This window comes from Canis lupus, chromosome 3 (genome assembly GCF_011100685.1).
Source record: "Canis lupus familiaris isolate Mischka breed German Shepherd chromosome 3, alternate assembly UU_Cfam_GSD_1.0, whole genome shotgun sequence".
In the NCBI taxonomy this organism is placed as follows: domain Eukaryota; kingdom Metazoa; phylum Chordata; class Mammalia; order Carnivora; family Canidae; genus Canis; species Canis lupus.
In genome coordinates, this window is record NC_049224.1 from 63,282,301 (window position 1) to 63,301,515 (window position 19,215).

The 19,215-nt window shown below is 42.9% G+C and overlaps 1 protein-coding gene across 1 annotated transcript in view; it reads left to right on the forward strand.

The window, feature by feature from the left end:
* Positions 1-1,634: 1,634 nt before the first annotated feature.
* Positions 1,635-19,215, forward strand: part of FAM184B (family with sequence similarity 184 member B) — a 131,561-nt gene continuing 113,980 nt past the window's right edge. Inside the window, exon 1 of the mRNA XM_038533310.1 lies at positions 1,635-1,954. Coding sequence (XP_038389238.1) covers positions 1,808-1,954 — 147 coding nt within the window. The 5' untranslated portion in view covers positions 1,635-1,807. The remainder of the gene's footprint in view (positions 1,955-19,215) is intronic.

The window sequence follows — 19,215 nt, forward strand, 5'->3', positions numbered from 1 at the left end:
TTAATGTGTACTAAGACCCTGCAAAAACTACTTTAAAGGGAGATTGTTTAAAATGTGGATTTCTGTGCCCTCAACTCCCAAGTATTTTGACTCAGGGTGTCTAGTCTAGGGTCAAGAATCTATATCAACCTCTTGGCAGGGATTTTGATTCAGGCATTCTTTTTTCTAAATGAATTGGAAAACTCAGATGTTGTTTAGGAGAGGGAACCTAAGATGATGACTAGGAACCAAAAAATCAGGTTGGCCATTCCTACCGGGTATAGTATAATGGGGCTGGATTAAGAAATCTAGAATAGGAATATCTTGATTTCAGACACCACTGGGCTACTTGTAATTGCCTGGCTTGGTACAAAAGTTCTGGATAAGGATTTCCCTATTTTTAAAAATGGATATTGCTACCTGCAGTGTCCGGGGATGGGATTTCGGTCTGTGGAACCCTTCAGAGTTTGCCAGCTTTACCAAGATTACTAAAACTCTTGATATAAGGCAGTTTGTAAAATGAAACATATTAAGCATGACAACTGTTTATGTTGATGCTGTTATTCACACGTTGGGAAAATCTGATCCAGGTGCTGTCACTTTCCCAAAAGCCCACTGTTTGAAACCAGAGAAAGCAAGCCACAAAGAAATTTGGTCGCTAACTCCTCCACTCAAACAAAACAAAAAGGCACAAGCTCTTAATCCTGACGACAAGATTCTGGCCCCATTTGGCCAGTGGCCAAGAGTGTGGATACGGATGAGTCACTTCCCTTTCACTGAGCTCGGCTTACTGAGACTTTCAGCTCCATCTGTTACTCAACTACTCCACTCTTCTTTGCTTTCTCCTTTCCCACACCTGCTACCATCCTTTCTGCCTCTCTGATGACTTTTCCTCTGTGCTCCTACCGCTTCTTGTACTACGGGTTCCGCGCTTTCTCGTCCCAGATTTGTCACCAGCTCCTTGGCCGCCCCTTTGGCTTTTTCTCTTTGTTCGCTGATCTCTGGCAATCCTCCCGCAACGTCCGGGCTCCTCCCCAAGATGGGGGAATGGGGGTGCTACCCGCAGCCCTGACCGGGGTCCACGTTGTGCGCCCAGGTCCCGGTACCTCGTCGCGTCCCCGCGACTTGCTCTTACCTCGCTGCCTCTCTCCTGACACTCTTGACATCCCGCCCGCGCCCCCCCGCCCCCATCCCATCCCAGCTCATCTCCGCCTGCCGCGCCGTGCTCCGGGGCTCTGGAGCCTCTGGCGGAGTGTGCTGGTCAAGGTGCCCTGTCCCTCGCTACCCGTTCGCCCCGGAGAACATCGCCAAGGGCCCCTTCCCAGACCGTGCGCCCCGGCTGCCCGAGGCTGAGGCCGGCTCTAATTTTCCCTTGGCTTGGGATGCCCACCGCGGGCGGGGGCGGCCGCCGCTGAGTCCGGAGCCTGGAGCCACCCACGTGTCCAGGAGCGCGGCGCGGGGCCAGCGCGAACCTCTCCAAGGCCAGCGGCTCCTGGCCGCCGAAGCTCTACTGTTGCAGGCGAAACCCGCACCGGCCGGAGAGCGGCGCGCGGGTCGCGAGCCGCACGTGCGGATCCTCTGCGTCTCGCCGCAGGGTGCGGGTGCCCGCGGAGGTGGCGAGCTAGCCAGCGAGCGCGGGGGCGGGGAGGGGGCGCGCGGGCCGCGGGAAGGCCGACGCTCGGGGCGGCGGGGCGGGAGGCCGGACTGCAGTGCCCCCCGCTCCGGAGAAAACCCACACGCTCACACGCCCGCGCGCGCACACGCACGTGCACATCGCGGGCAGCGAGAACACGAGCGAGAGCCCTTGAGTGTTGGACGCGTTTTAGCCATGGCTTCTGTCCTCAACGGCAAGATTCACGCGTCCGGGACCTGCCAGGGCTCCAAAGCTGATGTCCGCGGCGCCGCCGACTGGAGAATGGACTGGGATCCCGAGATGCACGTGAAAATGTGCAAAAAGATCGCCCAGCTCACCAAGGTAAGGCGAGGCGCTGCGGGCCGGCGAGCTGCGCGCCCTGGGGGCCCCAGGTTGGGGGAGGGCGGGCGCGCCCTGGGGAGGCTCAGGCCGAATCCGGGCAGAAACTTTGTCCAGGAGGCCAACCGGTCAGGGGAGCGGTCCTACATCTTGGTAACTTGACCTTCTGGAAGCACCATCCTAAAGCAGCTGAGAGAGGATCCTTGCCGAGGAAACTCCTACAGACTGCCGCTGAGCAGGTGGTCTGTGCTCCCAAGGTGGGAAACCTAGTTGAATCAGTACTGGTGTGTGTGTGTGTGTGTGTGTGTGTGTGTGTGTGTGTGTTTATGCACGCGTGTGTTTTCCTTTACCAGCTCTGCTCAAATGATTGTGTCTGGAATGTTGTGATTTTATTCATCGCTGTACTTTACAGCTGGAGAGGTCATGTGGGCTCTATTTAAACACTTGATTAATTTATTCCTTCATTCAACAAATATTTGAGCCATTTGTTGAGTGCCAGCAGCTTGCCTGGCACTGTACTAGACCTGGAAGGCAGCCCAGGGGACTTACTATCAAACTGGGTGCAGATGTGTGTAAGAGCATAAATGGAGAAGTGCACGATTCACCCATTAATTATCGGAATACAAAAGACCTTGGGAGGTCAGCCGGCCCATCTCCCTAGTCTTCCCAGGGACGGGATTGAATCTCTCTGGGACATGATGAAGACCAGCAAGAAAATACCACCCTGCCTTTTGCTAGCCCTCTGCAGCTTCCCTATTAGGAGCTAGAGCTCCTTGTTGTAGATGTCCCTCCTGTGCCTTGTATAGATGGAAGCAACATCCCTCTCTTACAAGGTCCCAGTGTGTATAGCTGTTTGCCTTGGGGTTTCCTTTTGATCTCATAATAAACTCCTGATAACATACTGCTAGCGGAAGGGTCAGGTCCAGATTCTGTCCAGTAGTTTATGAGACATACTCTCTTTCCTATCTTCCTTCCACCTCCCCACATCCATTTTTTTTGAAGGTTCACAGGCATTTTTCTCTCTATTTGGCCAGAGGAAGATCGGATAGAGACTTGGAATTGGGCATTACCTGCCTTCTCCCGCCCCTCCCATCAACTTCTTCACATTCTTTGCATGTGAGCCTATCTCCAAACAGTGATATCTTTAGTCAAGGATAGAAAAAAGGGAATGGAGATACCCCCTGAGATCTTGGCATGTGTGGCTGGCCACAAATCTAATCTACATTTATCTAAATGTGACATCAATCCCTACAAAGTATTGACTTCAGGTGCTAGGCACAGTATAAGACATCTCGGTCTTTAAGGAATCTAAAATGTTTCTGGAGACACAAGGTTTGAAATATGGAAAGAAAACTAAAAGATACTACGGTAGAATCAATTGCTAAATTGAGTATTTCAAACTATGAGTTCTACAGAAGTAGAAACAAAGGGTAAGTCGTGATGGTCAGGAACAGTTAGGGGAGATTTTATGGAAGAGATGAATGTTGAATTCAGTTTGAATTGATGGAGTGCCTACTGTGTGCCAGGTGCTGTGCTGAATACTGATGGCATAAAGCTGATTAAGACAGTCCCTACCCCTGTGTATATAACACATGAACAGATCATTGCAATACAAGGAGTTAAGCATTCCACTCAGAAGTATTTATGGCACACCTTTTACGTGACGAGCACTGAAGATACAGCAGTGAAGAAAGCAGCACGATCCCTAGCACATAGTAGGCTGTGTTTCTCAAAGGATATTTTTGCATTAGAAATCATAATTGATTCTTATTATGTAGTGCTTCTCTTCATGGTTTTTATGTTAATTGCTTATATTTGACATTTTAATATTGATATCAATATTCTACTTTTCTTTTGGCTAATGTTTGTATGTCACATATTTTGCATCTTTTTATATTGAATCTTCCTGTAAGTTCTATTTTAGTTGTATTTCTGACAGGTGAATTTAATCCCTGTACACTGATGGTGATTACTAATATATTGGGGCTCATTCTTTTATCATGTTTTATGTTTTTCATTTACCATCCTTTTTCATTCTTCCGTTTTCTCCATCCCTGCCTTCTATTGGATTAATAAAATGATCCATAGTCCCTCATTTTCCACTGCTCGTCTGAGGGTGTTAGGCTTTATTTCTGTTCTTCTCAGAATTGTCTCTTATTTTTCAACATACATACTTAACTATAATTTTTTCTGACAAAGTTATTATGTAATTCTGTCTTCCTGCAAAATATTTTTTAAAGATTTGTTTACTTATTTTAGAGAGAGAGAGAGAGGGAGCAGGGGAGGGTGAAGGGAAAGAGGGAGAGAGAATATCTTAAGCAGACTCTCTATGGAGCCTAGGGCTCCATGCAGGACTCAGTGTCACGACCCTGGGATCATGACCTGATCTGAAATCAAGAATTGGATGCTCAACCCTTTCAGCCACCCAGGTATTCCATTCTTGCAACAGATTTTTTGTGCACTTTACCCATTTAACAGTCCTATCCTTTCCCATCTTGCCATTGTTGTCTAGGGTAGGGTATTTGAATTTTTTAAATTTAAAAATAATTTTTACAGGGGTGCCTGGGTGGCCCAGCTAGTAAAGCTTCTGCCTTCAGCTCTGGTCATGATCACAGGGTCCTGAGGTCAGCAGATAATCTGCTTCTCCCTCTCCCTCTGTTCTTCCCCCCCTGCTCATGCTCACTCTTTCTCTCTAATAAATAAATAATATTTTAAAAAATCATTTTTATAATCAAGCATTAATTAAATCCACTGACATTTCATCACTTCTTACTATTTTTTCTTGAATCCAAAGCCTTCCATTTGGGTTCACTTTTCTTCTAGCTGAAGTTCATTTATTAATAATCTTTCTCTTGAGGTCTGGATAGGGGAAGGACTTCTGTATGTTTGAAACTGTCTTTATTTTGCCCTAAGTGTTGGGTGATAATTTATTTGGGTATAAAATTCTAGTGAACAGTTATTTGCCCAGAGTGCAGTGATGAAGATACTCCATGGTTTTCTGGCACTGGTTGTTGCGGGTAAAAATTCTACTGCCAGTCTAAGTTTCATTCCTTCATAGTCAGCCTGCCTTTCTCTTGACAGAATTTAGAATTTGTGTTTGTTTTATTTTGGTGTTCAGCAGTTTCACCAGAACTTTCTAGATGTTAGTTAGTGTGCTTCCTGTTCATGACTGGTGTGCTCTCTTTAATTCTGGAAAATTATCAATGCTTTTCTCTTCAAATATTGATTCTTTGTCATTGCCTACATTCTCTTTTCTGGAATTGCATTAGGTTAGTGAAGAAGCCTCTTCATCTATATCCTGAAATGTGATAAAAATCTTTTTTTTTTTTTTTGCCTCTTTGTTGCATCCTGGTGAATTCCTCGATCCAGTCCTTCTGTTTGCCAGTCCTCTAAATAATTTGTCCAGCCTAGAGTTTTAAGTTTTAGAACTTCAATAATTATATATTTCATTCCTAAGATTACTATTCTTATTTCCTTTCTGATTTTAATAACTTAATTTTTACAGTTTTATTGAAGTATAATTTACACCTTATAAAATTCATTTATTTAAGTGTATGATTCAACATTTCAGTAAATGTACAGAGTTGTTACACTATAACTACAATCCAGTTTTAGGACATTTTTACTATCCCAAAGAAACCTGTCGATTCATAGTCAGTCCCCATTCCTACACCAACACCAGGCAACCATTGATCTACTTTCTTTCTCTATAAATCTGTCTTTCCCAGACATTTCATCTCAATGAAATGATACAATATATGGATATTTCCATCTGGTGCTTTTCACTTAGTTGGGAAATCTCATCCATGTTGTAGCATATGTCAGGCATTCATTCCTTTTGATTGCTCAGTAGTATCCCATTGCATGGATGTGCACCTTCTGTGGCAGACTTTTGGGTCCTTTTCACTTTGGGGCTATTATAAATAATGCTGCTACGAACATGACATTCCTATGCAAGTCTTTGTATGGACACACATTTTCATTGCATTTGGGTAGATAACTAGGAATAGAATTTTGGATTACATCTTATTTTTTTAAAGATTTTCTTTCTTTATTTGAGAGAGAAAGAGCATGAGCCAGGGAGAGGGGCAGAGAGAGAGAGGGAGAAGCAGACTCCTCACTAAGCAGGGAGCTGATATGGGGCTGGATCCCTAGACTCTGAGATCATACCTAAGCCAAAATCAGACACTTACCCAACGAGCCACCCAAGTGTCCCTGAATTGTCTATTTATGTTTAACTCCTGAGGAAACTGCCGAACTATTTTCTAAAGTGACAATATCATCTTATATTGTTCAGCCTACTTTTCTGGGAAAACCCAATCCAACCCCATGTGCCCAGTTCTTGAGTGACAATGAAGTACACTTCTTTGCTTACTTGATTCACTCACTTCCCTTCATTTTCCTCTTGATGCTTCCTCTCCTGAGATGTCTTCATCTCTAAAAGTTGAGTCCTACTTATCTATTAAGTCTCACTTCCCCCCAAGAAAAGCCTTTGAAAAACCTTGCTTTTGAAATTAACCATGTATTCATTAATTATACATTGTGCATTCATTATTTTTTCTTACATCTGTTTTTTCCCAGAAGTTTATACAATGCCTGGCACATGGTAAACTCTCAGTAAGCTTGTTAAATTTAATTAAAATTTCCTCCTACAGATTTGGTTAACATTTCTTTCATGATATTTGTCCATCTGATATCATAGTTGATTTGTATATAGTATGTCCCTTAAAATCATAAACTCTACTTTATTCACAATATTTTGCACTTGGTAGACAATATGTGTTAGGGTAGTAAATATTCATTTACATAGTGATTCAGAGTCCAGGGTGCACATTAAAATCACCTGGGAAGCTTTTAAAAATACACCAGTGAGATGACAGCTAGAATGCAATGCCTGATACTAGACTGGAGTCTCTACTGGAGGGGGAAAAATGCTGCAGCGAGACAGTCAAGTTTACTGATAAACTGGAATGTGATGATAGAGAAATTAAAAGCATCTATGTCAATGTTGAATTTTCTAGAGTTGAAAATATGCTATGTAACTATGCACCAATATATCCTTATTTTGAGGTAATGCACTTTGAAATAGGTCTTACTTTTTTAAAAAGATTTATTTATTTGGCAGAGGGAGTGAGACAGAGAGAAAAAACATGCATGTGCAGGGATGGGGGTTGGGCAGAAGGAGAGGGAGAGAAAATCTCAAGCGGACTCCTCCCTGAGCATGGAGCCGAACACATGAGGCTCCATCTTATGACCTGAGATCATAACCTGAGCCAATATCAAGAGTTAGACACTTAACTGACTGCACCACTCAGGCACCCCCAAACTGGTCTTCTTTTAAGAACATAAAAATGATGTCTTACTCACAAAGCATTTTATTTTATAAATTAAATATAGAAAGCAAATGATAAAACAAATGGGACAAATGTTAAGCACCTGTGAATCTTGGTAAAGGGTATATGGGGATGTTCTTTGTACTATTCTTTTTCTGGCAATTTTTTCCTAAGCTTGAAATCATTTCCAAATAAAAAATTAAAAACAAACACAAAGCATATAAGACCCCATGCTCCATCTGTGAAGGAGAAGAGAGAGAGGTGACAGTCATTGCTGTTTTCTCAGAGCCCCTCAAGAGCTCTTGATGTTTATCCAAGGTCAAGAACCACTGTTTCAGAGCAATTGAAAGTTTAAACAGTACAGTGGGCACAGAGGAATTATTTAGGCGATAGGAGGTTCCTAATCCATTCCCCACCCCAGCCTTTGGGAAGCTTTTGGTCTTGAAAGCATCGGGCTGGTTTGCCCAGCCCAGACCCTGGGTTCATCAGACCAACCCTGCTTTTGCCCTGTTCTAGCAATCTCCAACTGATTCTATTTTTGGCGGGGCTCTCCACATCCTCATACCCGAAAGGCTTGGCATCCTTCATATCCAGAGATTCCTTAGTTCCAACTTTGAAGGAGGGATGGAGTACCTTGCTGCAAATATAAGCTTTATACTAGAACGAGAAAATGAATAGGAAAGTGTGTGTTCCCTCTCTGTGAGCCATCTCTCGGATGAAGATTGACTCTCAGGAAATGAGACCACAACCTTGTACTGACCATTACCATGTACTCATGGCACTGCCTCTCATCTCCCAATCACAGAAGAGTGCCCAGGAGGCAATGAGCAGTCCTGTTAGGTGCCAGAAGCTACCAAGCTAGAAGTGTAAATAGTAGAGTAACCCTACAGAGCCCTCTTGATCACCCTTCTAAAAGGATGTGTGCCAATCTCCTGGATTGCAGACCCTGCAATCAAAGGCCTGCAGTTGCCACACGTTAGTAATACCTTATGATTTTTTAGTGTTTATAATATTTTCTTTTTGAGCTTCAAAGGTTTATATTAGTTCCTCACCCCTATCTATCTTATTTATTTATTTATTTATTTTAGTTGACACACAATGTTAAATTAGTATCATTTGTACAACATAGTGATTCAGCAGTTCTATGCCTTGCACAAATGCTCAAAACAGTAATCACTGCATGATATATTATTCCAAGACTACATTCCCTAGGCTATACTTTTCATACCCTTGCCTAATCTATTTTATTTTAAGATGTATTTATTTTAGAGAGAATGAGAGAGAGGGTGCATGTGGGTGGGGGAGAGGGAGCGGAACAGAGGAAGAGACTCCCTGCTGAGCCTGTTGTGAGACTCAATCTCAGGACTCTGAGATTACAACCAGAGCAGAAACCAAGAGTCGGACACTTAACCTACTGTACCAAAAGGCACCACTTGACTTATCTACTTTATAACTGGAAGTTTGTACCTCTTAATCTCCATTTCCCCAATTCTCTTCTCCTCTAGCAACTACCAATTTGTTCTCTGTATTTATGAGTCTTTCTGTGTTGTTTGTTCACTTGTTTTGTTTTTTAGGTTCTACATATGGGTGAAATCATATGATATTTGTCTTCTTCTGTCTTATTTCACTTAACATGGTACCCTCTAGATCCATCTGGGTTGTAGGAAGTGGCAAGGTTTCATTCTTTTTTATAGCATTCATGTTTTTGCAAAGCCTTTGACATACTTATTCATCCTCTGTGTGCACAGCAGTCCTGCATGGCAAGGAGGGAAGCACCATCCCTAATAGGGAGAGGAAAAATCTGAGATCCAGAAGAGGGCTAGCATTCTTGCCTGATGTCACATTAGTATGTATTGACAGAACCCAGGACATCCAGAACCTAGTGTTGGGTGTGTAGAGGGGAGGGAGGAGGATGAAACTTCTTTCCTGGTCATCCTTATGGTTCCATAACCTCTCTAAATCATTTTTACTATTTTTTTTTCATGGAAGGGGCAATGTGTATCCAATTAGTGAGGCTAAGAGCAGGAATAGAGCAGAGCTCTTTCGTCATCCTCCCTTTTCCCTCATGGAGTGATCTGCTCGTAGAAGCACACATTCTACTCTATCTTTCATGCCACAATTTTACATCATCTTCCCCTGGTCCAACATCTACTAGGACACATTAGCAGAGACAATGGTACTGATGTGTGGGGGAAATCGTGGATGTCTGTAGGGATGGAGTGGATGATATTGTTATGAAGTATGAGTATAAAATCAGAAAGATTAAGAAAAAACGGTTATAATTTTTTTTCAGATTTTTAATTTATTCATTCAAGAGTGAGCAAGTGAGAGCAGGAGCAGCAGTGAGGGCCAGAGGGAGAAGAAGAAGCAAGACTCCCTGCCAATCAGGGAGGCCAACATGGGGTTCAATTCTAGGACCCTGGGATCATGACCTGAGCTGAAGGCAGATGCTTAACTGAGCCCCCCAGGTGCTCCCGAACAATTATAATTTTGACTCAAAGCTATCTTTTTTATTTGATTTAATTTAATTTAATTTGATTTAAACTTGATTTATTTCTAGAGGGATACTTCTTACTCTTATTTATACTAATAAATTTAAATGAAAATAAACATGAAGACATCTGGAGAGCTAATGAATAATTTTGAGGTTTACCTTGGATTGTTCTTCCTTCTGATCCTACTTATATGGCTGGTATCATCTAAAATACCATCTCTTTAGAGAGAGGCCCTTTCTGATCTTCCAAAGGGGCCAACTTTCCTCATCTTTAATTGGAAAAAAAATAAGTCTTTCTTCCTTGGTGATTTGACAGCGGAGGTTTCACTTACATAACATGGAGCATCTCACCCAGGGTTGGTTGTGTTGTGAACATGATAGATACTGGTTTCCCTTCCCTTTCTGAACTGGAAGACCTGCAGAAGGATAGGACTCTTGCTCAGTCATCAAAACCAGCAATGGGAACAAAGCCAGCCCTTCTCTGGGACGGGGAGGCAGTGTCCTAAAGCAGTGGGAGTGATTCCTGTTAGCACAGAAGTCCTCAGCAACAGGCTGCCACCTGAGCCCTGTGTTTTCATGGCTTAAAGGTGTGGACGTTTTCTTGCACCCACTGACTCCTGTAGCTTCTCTGAAAATAACTCTCCTGCTTGTGGCAGCTTGTTTGGGGACAGATGTTTAAACAGTTCCATACCAGTTTGCTTTAGGATTCTAGATTGGAAAACCGCAGCTCTGTTTTAACAAGTTCTTCCTGTTGGAATCTTTCCATTTAGTGACTCAATTCATGGTGTAAAGATGGCTATCTCACAAAAATCTTTTTTTGCCATAAAACACAATGAGAGACACCTCGAGTTGGGTGCCTTTGAACTCATGAAGATGCCTCCACTTTTGCATGACCAATTTGATGTCTGCATCAATCCTTTCTCCACATGGCAGCCAGAGTGGCCTTAAAACTGAATCACACCCTCAACACACTGTTGGTGGGAATGTACAACATCACTGCTGCCTTGCAAAACAGTCTGGCAGTTCCTCCGTTAAACAGAGCTATCATATGAACCAGCAATTCCAGAGTACCCAAGAGAAATTAAAACATACACCCACACAAAAACTCGTATACATTTTCAGAGCAGCATAATGCAGAGTAGCCACAAAATGGAAATAAGCCAAATATCCATCGACTGAAGAACAGATAAAAAAAAAATGTGGTACAAAGTACAAAGTCAGGGTGGGAGGGCAGGTACTGGCTAAAGGATGTGGGGTTTCTTTTTGGAGGTAAAGAAAGTATCCTAAAGTCAGTTGTAGTGATCGTTACATGACTCTGTGAATGTACTTAAACCCACTGACTTGTACTTTAACTGGGCAGATCCTATGATGTATGAGTCGTATCTCAATAAAGCTGTTAAATTAAAACAAACAGACAAAATAAAACCAAACAAACTCAATCCCATCTTCCTCCTGTTTATATCCAGTTCTGAAGCAAATCCTATAAACAAATAAGGAAGCAGCCCTGCTCTGTTCCCCATCTCCATTTCCCCTTCTGCCCCAACCCTTGCCATGTGGCCTCCTGAGAGGCCTGTTGTTCACCCTTGCCCCCTCACACAGTGGCAAGAATGAGATTTTAAAATATAAACCAGAACGTTCTTCTGTTTATTTTATTTTTTTAAGATTTTATTTATTTATTCATGAGTGACAGAGAGAGGCAGAGACACAGGCAGAGGGAGAAGCAGGCTCCATGCCGGGAGCCCAACACGGGACTCGATCCCGGGTTCCCAGATCACGCCCTGGGCTGCAGGTGGCGCTAAACCGCTAGGCCACCGGGGCTGCCCTGTTCTTCTGTTTAAAACCCACCAGTGGGGCAGCCCCGGTGGCGCAGCGGTTTAGCGCCGCCTGCAGCCCAGGGTGTGGTCCTGGAGACCCGTCGAGTCCCACATCCGGTTCCCTGCATGGAACCTGCTTCTCCCTCTGCCTGTGTCTCTGCCTCTCTCTCTTTGTGTCTCTATGAATAAATAAAATCTTAAAAAAATAAAATAAAATAAAACCCACCAGTGGCTTCCCGACCCATCTCTGAAGTCCTCTCAGCTCCATCTGCCATCATCACTTTACCCACTCACTGTTTATTGCTTTCTGTTCTCCCCAGAGGAAGTTCCTTGAGGGCAGGAATTTCTGTCTCCTGCCTGGAACAGTGCCTGGTTAGTGACCGGTGCCCACAGGTGTCCGTTGATGGGCTAAAGGCACAAAACTCTTCCTGGACCGCTCTTTGCTCCTAGGATCAAATATCCAATTTTAACCACCACCTACATATGTCTTATGGGAAAGCGGGGAAGCTTTTCCCAAGGCGAGAATTCAGGAGGTGCTAATCTCGAATTTTCTGAGTGGTGTAGAGAACTGGTCACATCTGACAAATAAGCGGACCTCCTCAACTCCCTCCCAGGCCTGCATCTGATTCAGTCCCTCTGAGCCCCTGACCACAGGCACAGGATCTGATCAATCTTGGTGCCTCCATTGGCCAGACTTAAATTCCCTCAGAACACCAGAATTATAAGTGAAATAAAACAGCAATGACCAATCATACCCGGTTTTAGAAAACACACCCATTTTAGAGAAGTCAAAATGACAAGCAAACACAAAAGATTTTAAAGCATCTTCAAACCTGTAATAACTACAGTGATATAATAACATAATATTCTTGTATGTCCTACTATACAATTTCCCATGCAAATATGGACATATAATTTCTAAAAATAGAGTTACATCATACATAACTATTGTGTTACCTGGGATTTTTTATCCTTGAGCTCTCCAACATTTCATGGTTGTGTTAGTATTCCATTGCATAAATATTGTATAACTTCTTTTATCTGGGAAACGTTTACTGAGCCCCTATTATGTGCCGGGTAAAATCCCTTATCTCATGGCACTTACAGGCAAGATAAATAGAATGTGAACAAAGTCAATAGAAACCCTTTTGTTCAATATCATTTGAGCATTTTGAATAATTGAAAAATGAAAACCATGAGGGAAAAAGTCTAACACATCTGTAATATTATGTAAAAAAAAAAAAAAAACTTTAAACAGGGATCAACAAGCTATGCCCATAGGCCAAATAAGCCCACTGCCCATTTTAGTATGGTTTGTGAATCAAGAAGGGTTCTTACATTTTTAAATGTAAGAAAAAAATTAAAAATAAGAACAAAATTTTGTGACTTGTGAAAATTATATGAAATTCAAATGCAGTGTCTAAAATAAAGTTTTATCGAAACACAGCTATGCACATTCATTTATGGATTATCTAGGGTAGCTTCTATTTGGCACAAAAATGATGGCAGATTTGAATAGTTGGGACAGAGCCTGACTAAAGCCTAAAATAATTACTATGTGGACCTGTCCAGAAAAAGTTTGAGGACCCCAATTTAAAACATATGTAAACACTCATTCACTAATCTTTTGCTGTGAGGCTCAGTTTTAATTCTTTGGGATGGCCGCTGATTGGCATTACACCTTTGTGTTACACAAACTATCCCCATAGAGTGACCTTCTAATTTATCACCCAAATTGGACACTTCTGAGAATGAAAGGGGGCACGAGACCAGGTAGCCAATGAAGCAACAGGAACTGTCCTGGACGGCCCTGTATATGAGGTCACTCTACCCATAATGCACCTGTCCTATTTCCCACAATGCACCTGTCCTGTTTCCCACGATGTACCTGTTCCATTTCCCACAATGCATCTGTTCTATTTCCCACAGCACATCTGTACTTTTTCTTATTTGGGTGTCTTAATGTGAAGATAATCTAAAACTTTTCACTTCTCTGTCTCTGTCATACCTAATTTGATAATACTTTTTTTTTCCCTTAGCAGCTTTTCTTTACTGAATCTGTCCAAAGCATTCAACCTAGTTTTCATAGGAACAGCTTCCTTTTTCCATTCAGATATAACTGATGTAGTATGATGTTAGATTATATCAGCAGCAAAATACAGCAGCAAATACAACTGGCATAAACAAGTGACAATGTGAGTAGAATTGTGGTTTTCCAGAGAAAGGATGAAGAGTTTTAACTTATCCACAAGTTTGTTGAATGGAGACTGGTTAAGTCAGCTTCTACTGTTTTTATATAGAAACTGAATTACAATATTGCTATGCTTCCAAGGAAGAAGTATGGAAACATCAAACAGCCTGAGGGCTCAAGGAAGTTTCCCTGAGATAGGCAGGGACTATTATTGGTAGACATTTTAGTTGATTCCAGTTTTTCATTATTGTAATTAGTATTGTGATGGTCATTTTTTTTAAGAGAGGGAGAGGGGGCAGGGGAGGGGCAGAGGGACAGGAGAGAATCTTTTTTTTTTTTTAATTTTAGAGAGACAGAACGAGCAGAAGGAGGAGGACAAGCAGATTCCATGCTGAGTGGGGAGCCCAATGCGGGGCTCAATCTCATGACCCTGAGATCAGGACCTGAGCTGAAATCAAGAGTCCCACACTCAATGGACTGAGCCACCCAGGTACCCTAGAGAGAGAGAATCTTAAGCAGGCTCCACTCCCAATATGGAGCCTGTTGTGGTGCTCAATATTACAACCCTGAGATCCCATCTGAGCCAAAATCAAGAGTTGGACACTTGACCAACTGAGCCACCCAAGTGTGCCTATCATGGACATTCTTGAGACCTGATCACTGCACAGTTGCTTAATTATTTTCCTCAGTTAAATTTCTATGAGCAAAACTAACCTTTGCTACAAGTAGACTCTATGAAGAAATATCAGGAAGATTGGAAGGGAGAGCTGGAGAGAGGAGTATTTAGTAATTAGTTGAAAACAGTATCATAGACAAGGTGTTCACCTTACTTGTTAATTACAAAGCTTGCCTTTTTAAAAAAGATTTATTTATTTTGAGAGAGAGAGAGAGAGCGAGCGAGCACATGCATCATGGAGGGGGAGGGGCAGAAGGAGAAGAAGAGAGAGAATCTCAAGCAGGCTCCTCAAGTGCAGAGCTTGATATGGGGTTTGATCTCATGACCCTGAGATCATGACTTGAGCTGAAGTCAAGAGTCAGACACTTCACTGACTGAGCCACCTAGGAGCTCCCAAAGTTTGCTGATTTTAAAGGCAATTATTACAGTGCTCTTCCTTTATAATCCAAATACTGGAACAGTTCCATAGGAACAACACTCGTAGTTGCAGAGACAATGGTGTACAGTAGTTCCCCCATCTCCATGGTTTCAGCTACCTGGAGTCAACTATGGTCCAGATGCAGATGATTTTCCTCATGTATTGTGATATATTTGTCACAGTGAAGGCATTTTATCAGCTCACATTATCACAAGAAGAAGGGTGAGTAATATATTTTGAGAGAGAGACTACATTCATGTAACTTTCATTACTGTATAGCATTAAAATTGTTCTATTTCATTAGTCATTCTTGTTGTTAATCTCTTACTATGACTAATTTATAAATTAAACCTTATCATAGGTATATATGTAGGGGAAAAAACATGGACTACGGATATGTAGGGTTGATACTTTCTGGGGGTCTTAGAATATATCCCCTGCAGGTAAGGGTGGGGAGGAGCACTACTGTGATTACTTTCAAACTACACTGACATAATCAGAAGTGTAGATTATCAGTTCACATTCTGACTGCTTAATATACCTTAGTAATGAAGTTACTCACTATATTCTAATCCTCCAGAGTAAGAGGACACAGCTGGAAAATGCTCCTAGATTGCTCAAGGCATCAGAGAAACAAGCAGGTTTCTCAGAGCTCAGGGGTCCAGTAGAACCAGTGGCACACCAGTGGTTCTCCCTTTCTTGTCCCTGGTCTCCTGAGAGAGCTTTTCTCTTAACTATGGAACCATCAGAACAGGAAGCAGGGAGCTACTTGTGAATCATTGATGTCATCATCAGAAATAGTATTCTTCTCAGTCTTTTGAAGCAAAATGGTGGTAAAATCTTCCTGAAAAGCAATGCCCCTGCCTACTCAACCCTGAACAGCTACTGTAATAACTTTGACCCTTGAACTTCAGGCTCTCATCTGACTAAAAAGCAGGCCCAAGGGACTGTTCAGTCTTTTACTGCTTCGTGCCAATTGTGTAACTGGCAGATGCTGTCTTCTCTTGTTGGTAGTTGTGGTAGACACAAAAAAATGGTCCCCCAGTAGATATCAAATCCCTGGAAGCAGTGAATCCTACCTCATTAGGAAAAAGGGTCTTTTCAGGTTAGGTTAAGCATTTTGAGATTAGATAGACTTCCATTATCTGCATGGGCCCTAAATCCAATGACAAGTGTCCGTAGAAGAGAACAGTGGAGGGAGATTTGAGACAGAAGAGAAGACATAGAAGAGGTAAAGGCCATATGAAGACAGAGATTGGAGCAGTACTGCCACAGCTGAGGAAAATCTGGAGCTGGAAGGGGCCAAGGATGGATGATTCCCTCCTTGAGCTTCAGGAGGGAGTGAGGCCTGCAGGGCCTCTTGAACTTCTGACCTCCAGGACTATGAAAGAATAAAGTTCTGTTGTTGCTGTTGTTGTTTAAAGATGTATTTATTTAAGAGAGAGAGAGAGAGAGAGAGAAAGAAGGGGGAGGGATAGTGGGAGAGAATCTCAAGCAGACTCCGTCCTTGAGCAAGGAGCCCAGAAACTGGGTTTGATCCCACAACCCGTGAGATCACAACCTGAGCGGAAACCAAGAGTTGGAGGCTTAACCGGCTGAGCCACCCAAGTGCCCCATAAAGTTCTGTTGTTTTAAACAAGTCTCTGGTGACTTGTTATGGCAGCCACAGGAAACAAATACACTGGCTTTTTACAGACCTCTTCACCATTACAGAAGGCTGCTTCCACACCTGCTGGGCTTCTCTCCTCTGGTAACTGTCAGTGTTTTTTAACAAAACTTCGCACCAGCAAATGAAAGCTGTTGAGTGGAGGTCAGGCAACTACGCATTTTTAAAATTCCACTGGTGGCTGTGACTTCAGCCTGACCCTGAAACCATGGCTTCTGGCCTAGGTAATAGGTCCTGGTCCATTGCCAGGCCTGGGCTTGCCCTGTCTGGTAGCAGAGGGATTGAGTGCCTCTCTTATTTCCTGCACTCTTTAGGCCTGGGCTCCTCATATGTTAGTATTAAATACAAGTGGCTAGGGATGCCTGGGTGGCTCAGTGGTCGAGTGTCTGCCTTTGGCTCAGGTGTGATGCTGGGGTCCTGGGGTCAAGTCCTGCGTCACGCTCCTCTTGGGAGCCTGCCTCTCCCTCTGCCTATGTCTCTGCCTCTCTCTCTGTGTCTCTCATGAATAAATAAATAAAATCTTAAAAATACATATGTACATACAAGTGGCTAGGCCTACCTGTGGCATTGTAGTCAGTCAGTCCACAGTGAGGCCTGATAATATGCATTTTATTTTTATGTTAATTAAAAAAATTCTAATTTAAATTCAATTCAGTTAACGTATAGTGTATTATTAGTTTCAGGGGTAGAATTCAGTGATTCATCAGTTGCATACAACACCCAGGGCTCATCACTTCAAGTGCCCTCCTTAATATCCATCACCCAGTTACCCCATCCCCCATTCTACCTCCCCTCCAGCAGCCCTCAGTTTGTTTCCCAAAGTTAAGAGTCTCTTATCATTTGCCTCCCTCTCTGTTTTTGTCTTATTTTATTTTCCCCCTTCCCCTATGTTCATCTGTTTTATTTCTTAAATTCCACATATGAATGAACTCATGGTATTTGTCTTTCTCTATCTAACTTATTTCACTTAGCATAATACCGTCTAGTTCTATCCAGGTTGTTGCAAATGGCAAGATTTCATTCTTTTTTGATGGCTGAATAATGTTACATTGTATATGTATATATATACATGTATATATACCACATCTTCTTTAGCCATTCTTCTGCTGATGGACACATCTGGGCTCTTTCCATAGTTTGGCTATCGTGGATATTGCTGCTATAAACATTGGGGTACATGTGCCCTTTCAGATCACTACATTTGTATCCTTTGGGTAAATGCCTAGCAGTGCAATTACTGGGTCATAGTGTAGCTTTATTTTCAACTTTTTGAGGAACCTCCATACTGTTCTCCAGAGTGGTTGCCAGTTTGCATTCCCACCAGCAATGTAAGAGGGTTCCCCTTTCTCCACATCCTCACCAACATCTGTTGTTTCCTGAGTTATTCATTTTAGCCATTCTGATAGTTGTGAGGTGGTATCTCATTTTAAATCAGTTCAGGTGATGCTTAAGCTGAGCAAGTGTTCAAGATAACTGAGACTTCCCTATTTTGTCTTCCTCATTTTGGAACTTCCAGCCGCTTCTAGAATAGTGCCCAGCTCTCCACAAAATTCAGTAATGAGTTGGATTACTTTGAACCATTAAACCCTTGAGGACCAGGACCTCATCTTATACCTTTTTTTATATGTGTTTAGCACCTTGTGGAGGTGCTAAACACAGAGAGTGCCAGCAGGAGACGTATTAAAGGGTGTGTGTGCCAATAAATCTTCCCATGTGTAAGAGGTGCCAGCACATCACAGTAAGTGCCAAGGGGTGCCAAAATGGCAGAGCACCCCTCCCCACTAAGAGAGGTATTACATTGTGGGGGACCATCATCAAAAAAACATGACTGCCAACTGACCTGTGAGCTGGACCCAGGCACTTGAAGACTCCTTACCTCCTCTCCTGTCCTCGGAATGTGAGCTCCACTTGCCTTTCCTGCTCCCAGAGGCTGCTCCAAGGACATAGTCTTGAGATGGTGATGTCATACTGAAAACACTGACATGATATAAATGACTGCACCCTGTTAGGGCCTTTGTAAACCTTTAAGATTTGGAGGGCAAGTGTGGGGATCCATTTGTATTGCTGCCACCCAAGACAAGCCTCATAGGAAGGTTCCCTTTGCTATTATTAAAACTGCCACCTACCAGGCTGGAGTGGCCTGCCTCTTTCTTCTGTCCTCCTCTGGGTGTGCTCAGCCTCTTAAACGGGCATTGACCTATTTTGAAGGTTTTGAAGGAGTGACAGATATTATTCCGCCTAGCTTACCCATGTCTCAGTCTCATTTTGCACTCTGCTGATGATTTTATGATGAGGATGACAAGCATTTTGGGTGACATCAGAATTAGGGGACTACAGATAGGATGTTGAGGGGTCAGTAATATGGGGGTGGGTAAGGGTGATACCTTGACATTTTGAAGACAAAGTTTGTCTAGATCATAGTTTTAGTTAGGCCAAACCAGTGAGAAAGAACTTGTTTTCTGTTTTTTTTTTTATATATATATTTTATTTATTTATGAGAGACACAGAAAGGCAGAGACATAGGCAGAGGGAGAAGCAGGCTTCCTGAGGGGAGCCTGATGTGGGACTTGATCCCAGGACCCTGGGATCACGACCGGAACCAAAGGCAGCTGCTCATCCACTGTACCACCCAGGTGCCCCTGTTTTCTGGGTTTTTGTTCGTCATCTTGCCA